We start from the raw sequence: 5,109 nt of genomic DNA, 5'->3' as shown, positions 1-5,109 counted from the left end.
CATAATTTCACAGTCGATAAACTAGGTTTATCGGTTGTAAACTATAGTTTAAGGACTGTAAACTATAGTTAACAACGTTAATCATATTTTACATCCTTAAACCATAGTTAACGCGATAATCTATGTTTCACAACCGTAAACTATACTTAACACTAAAAACAATCATTTGCGATTGCAAAACATAGATTATCTGATAAATACAGTTTCACGATTTGTAAACTATAGTTTACAAACCGTTAACTATAGTTAACGATCTGATAAATATAGTTTCACGATTTGTGAAACTATGATTAACAACTCTTAACTATAGTTTACGATTGTAAACTATAGTTTACAAACGTGAATCTATGTTTATCAACAACAAAATCTATTGTTAACGCTTATTACAGACAGATAAACTTAGATTATCATTCGTAAACTATAGTTAACAACCGTTAAATATAGTTTTACAGATGAAAACTATACTTAACGAATCGTTAACTATACTTAACGAATCGTTAACTATAGTTTACGGTTTGTAAACTATAGTTTACAGTCGATAAACCTAGTTTATCAATCTGAATCGTGAAACTAGGTTTATCTCATTTTTGTGAATTTGGCGTGCCATACATATCAGATGTTCATAATAAAAAAATCAGCAGGTTTTTTTTATATTATAAATATTAATTGAAGGATTTAAAAAATGTTTGGTTTGCATTCTGTATTTCAGCAGGCCAGGAGAGATAACTCTATAGTACTAAATGGATTAATCTTGCAAAGTGAGGCAAAAATTCTGTAAATAATTCTCCTTATTTTACATTTGATTTTATCAAGAGTCATAATTCTATTTTTATTCAGAAGGCAATGGTAACAAAATAGAAATACCCATACAATCTAAACATAGGCGGCGGAAGCAAATTGAAAGTTGGGGGGGGGGGGCTAATTGAAAGTGGGGGGAGGGGGGCTAAACCAACAAAAAAAATTATTTAAAGGTAAACCCCAATTTTCAATTCCTTTATTATATACATATTTGCAAAAAAAGTGGGGGAGGGGGCTAACCCCCACCCCACCCCGACCCCACCTCCAGCCCCCCGGTTCCGACGCCTATGTTTAAAACAATATGTGTTTTAGGCCTATGTATTTTTTGAAACACGTTTCTCAAATGTAAGTCAAATTCCATGCAAGGTGAAGAGATAATATTTTTAGGGGACAAGCATTTGATTCGGGGGGGAGTGGGTGGGGTTCGAGTCAAATTCTTTATTTTCATGTGTGGGTCAAACTCAAATGTACGAAAGCCCATTGTGCTCATTTTCCTAGATTAAAAAAAATATTTTTTTCGCGAATAAACGCGCAACTTTTGTCGAAATGATGCTAGAATAGAATTGATTAGTCATCAGAATATTATAAGACCTTATCAATTAATAAAATGAATTTTACTTTCTTGTACATGTTTTTCATTTGTTAAATTCAAGAAATTCTTTAGACTGATTCTTTTTTTTTTTAAGAAAAATCTCCACTTGACACTTTTTTCAAGCTGTTTTTTGACAGTAACATTTACTACAACTGTACCACTACTAAATAAAGCAATTAATCATTTTGGACGAAAAATTATACCCTGTAGAAACATAACTTAAAAATGAGTGAACAATGCATCATTTCATGAGCTTAACGGGCCATATGATGCTGTTTAAATAACAATTTAATTGGATATTGTTAGTTACAAATTTATCGAGGAGGAGGGGTCTCTAAATTTTTTCGAATTAATTGTCAATGTTTCCGTAAGCAATGGAATGAAAACGTTCCGCAACTTCAAAATACGATATCGTATTTATACAGTGAATCCAACGGAGACAAATGAAAATCTGCCATCCAATTTTCACAAATGTGGTGGGACACAATTGACAAATTTATTTTGTCAATTTTCAGAGATTCAAATTCTCTAGAGAGGGCATAAAAAGACGCTGGAAAGGGGTGATTTTCCCCGAAATTAATAATCTCGAAGTTTAACTTTTGGAAAACTCACATAAACTTGGAATTGTTTGAACAGTGTTTAGAAAGACAAAATGTGACGGTAAAGATAGATTATTATACAATAATTAGAAAATTTATAATTTCCGAAACAAGTGCTTGTGGTTGGTACCCATAGAAAGGCCCAACGCACAAAAAATTGACCTTTGAAATATGAGAGTCATAGCTCCATTTAATCAAAAGTTATGGGCAATGTTAAAGTTTTAGCGGAGAAACAGATAAACAAACAGACAGACCGACAGGGCAATATTTCTAAAATGATTTTAACTTTCTACCACGAATCCTATGATGTACGAGTTAGTTAAAACCTTTTCACCTCCAAAAAACAAAATGGCGTATCTCCTCAGAAGAGGCCTTTTTCGGCACGTGTTATCTCCAAATGCCAGGCTATATTCAGAAAAAGGCATAAATTGGTAAATATTTTATGAAATGCAAAACCGATTTAATCTAGTATATTCAAATAAAAAATAATACGTACATGTATGTGCAACAACAGCCAGGTTGTATATTTAACGAATGTCACATGTTATTCACTTATTGTTTAATTTCAGATTAAATTTATTGATTAATGTTGGAAAGCAGTTTTCAAATCAATCCATTATGAGCGAAGATTGCCAAGAAATGCTTTTGGAATTCAACATCAAACAAAATGTTTTTTTGTATAAAAGAGATAATTGTCGTCCCCCCTTTTTCTGTTGTGTAACTTTAGACTTCTAGAAGTAATTGGCAAAATGCAGTCTAAATTATCAATGCTATTTTTTGAGATGGTTATATTACCTTGATAACAGAATTTTGTGATTTACAAGGATCTGATCTTCATTAGATAATACAAAAAACGTGTCTCTATTATAATTTTTAAAAATATTTTATTTTTACAGCTGCTGTGCAAGTACTACAAATGGATTCACATCATGGGCATTGAATACTAGGACTTTTGGGAATGGAATACTCAAGGAAAAAGATCTTATGACTCATCGTTTGACCACAATTCCTTTCAAACACTTCCATATATCAGCGTATTTAGATGCTGAGTTAGCGGAGAAGAGTCAAGTACAGGAAAAATACGGCAAAGAGAGTGTGAGCGTGCCACTGCCATTTACCAGAAATAAAGAGATCCGCTACCTACAGAATAGCCTGGCGAGATTAAGCTTGGAGCATAAGTTTGGATTCGTCATCAACAGGAAAGGGAAAGATCCGAATATTCAGCTATACGCTAAGAGCAAACAAGTGGTAGAAAGTATGAAAGAGAAGCTGTCAGGTTTAATTGATGGAAAGAAAAAGCAAATGGATTCAATGAAATTTCAGAAACGTGTACAGTGTCCCTATGTTGAGAAAGAGATTCCTTCCACTGTAGTTATGAATGCCATCAGCATTGATGAACTAAAAGACTTGGCCAATAAAAATGATTGTAACTTTACTCTTTTATCTAATACAAAACCACAAGGTGTCATGCTTTATTCCAGTGACCAAACAAAACTGGAGGAAACTGCAAAATCAGTGGAAGAATATCTTGCTAAAACGCTAAAGACGCTACAAATGGGAGCCACTACATCGTTACCTATCCCAGAGGAGATTCCAAAAGAATTAGACCCAACCCAATTTTTACCAGACATCCTTGAGAAATTCAGGAAAGAGAACGTTCATGTAAGAATGTTAAGAGGAGATGAAGAAGACGCAGTTTTCAAGATTTTTGCCGATACCAAGGAAACCGCGGAGAAAGTGAAAAAAGAAATAGTCACCAGCGTACAAGAGAAGCTCAAGGCATTTCAGGACCAACACAAAGAAGATATTGAGATTCCATCTCATCCTGGTAAAAACTTTTGGTTTTACCTGCGAAGTGTAGTTTTAAAAAATGTAAAGAGAGGTAACCCTGGGGTGACTTTCCATTTAAACCTGAGAGAAGTGAAACGTAAAGACCCCAATGCTGTGTGTCCGACCAGATGTCTCATCGTGGGGGACAATCAGAACAATGTCAAGAAAGCTAGAGAAGAATTAAAGTTAATGATGGATAATTATCAGATGTAATTACAATGTATTAGGCTATCTAAATTTAATTCTCTGGTTCTCGGGCCAATTTTCTCCAAAACAGATGCGAGAGGGCAGCATTTTATTTATCATTTTATTGGCAATAAAGTAGATGAGGGAGGTATTTTTTTTTATTTTAATTTTCGAATTTTCTTTAACATAAAGATAATTTTTTAATCACAGATATACTTTCCATTTCTGGTCAAAATTTCTGCTTTATCTATTGCTTAACAGCGTGTAAACATCGTAGGTAATGTCCTCGAATGTATTTTCAAACGAAGTAGCCAAAATCTCATTGCAAATGGCTACCGGAAGTGATATTTGAATACTAAACTACGAAACAAATGAGGTCGGAATTTTTTTTTTCCGGATTGGTCTCCGCAATACCAACTGTTTATTTTATTAAAAATACAATAAAATCGGCAATGCGGCTACCTCAAAACGGATGCGCGCGGGCCTGAGAACCAGGATTTCAATTTTATATGGCCTTAAAAAGTGCTAGATGTTTACGCTTTGCGTCTTTATTTCACTTCACAGATTTTTAGTAATTTGTGATTATATAAATCATGTGTATTAAAACTTGTGTATTTTTACAGCCATCTTTTTTAAAAACCAATTTCAAAACTGACACACAGATGTGGTACATCACAGATGTCGTACATAGCATTTATTGGTGAGAGGGGACTTTATTTTGTGAATTTTATGGTCCAATCAAAAACAAAAGACTTAATGTGAAAATTGTCGAATGTCGTTGTCCACCCTCCGTTTTTATATGCATGTTTGTAAACAACACAATTTTTTTGTGTAAAATGAAAAAAAACAGAGACATGGATCAACTCTCCCTTTGGCTGGTATCTGTTCACCCAGAAAGCTAAAATGCATAAATGACTACTGTCTATTAAAATATATCCATATAAAGACTTGGGTTTGTAAATCTTATGTCATATGCTGTAAGAAATTGAAAATACAGGATGACAAAGAATGGTATGCAAAATTAGAACTGTTAACTGGGATGACGTATAATTTGAATTATCTCCCTTTCATCAATGCTGATGTTCATGGTTTAAGAGTAAATAT

At 33.5% G+C, this 5,109-nt stretch overlaps 1 protein-coding gene across 1 annotated transcript; it reads left to right on the top strand.

Moving 5' to 3' along the window:
• Positions 1–2,312: 2,312 nt before the first annotated feature.
• On the top strand, positions 2,313–4,611 carry LOC134264158 (uncharacterized). The gene is made up of 2 exons (XM_062746456.1): positions 2,313–2,420; positions 2,886–4,611. The coding sequence occupies exons 1-2, from the start codon at positions 2,338–2,340 to the stop codon at positions 4,030–4,032; spliced, it is 1,230 nt and encodes a 409-aa protein (XP_062602440.1). The 5' UTR covers positions 2,313–2,337; the 3' UTR covers positions 4,033–4,611.
• The last annotated feature ends 498 nt before the right edge of the window (positions 4,612–5,109 follow it).

Source organism: Saccostrea cucullata, unplaced genomic scaffold (genome assembly GCF_032062105.1).
Source record: "Saccostrea cucullata isolate Sc308-1 unplaced genomic scaffold, CSIRO_AGI_Scuc_v1 ctg1613, whole genome shotgun sequence".
NCBI classification, from domain to species: domain Eukaryota; kingdom Metazoa; phylum Mollusca; class Bivalvia; order Ostreida; family Ostreidae; genus Saccostrea; species Saccostrea cuccullata.
Note: the sequence above shows the minus strand (reverse complement) of the source record. Positions and strands in the feature narration are given on the sequence as shown.

What these genes read in the sequence shown, in the direction of transcription:
- LOC134264158 (XM_062746456.1), top strand. Translation starts at nt 2,338, where the DNA reads ATGGCGTATCTCCTCAGAAGAGGCCTTTTTCGGCACGTGTTATCTCCA. An exon ending in TCAGAAAAAGGCATAAATTG is followed by an intron (nt 2,421 to 2,885) that starts GTAAATATTTTA and finishes TTATTTTTACAG; the next exon opens with CTGCTGTGCAAGTACTACAA.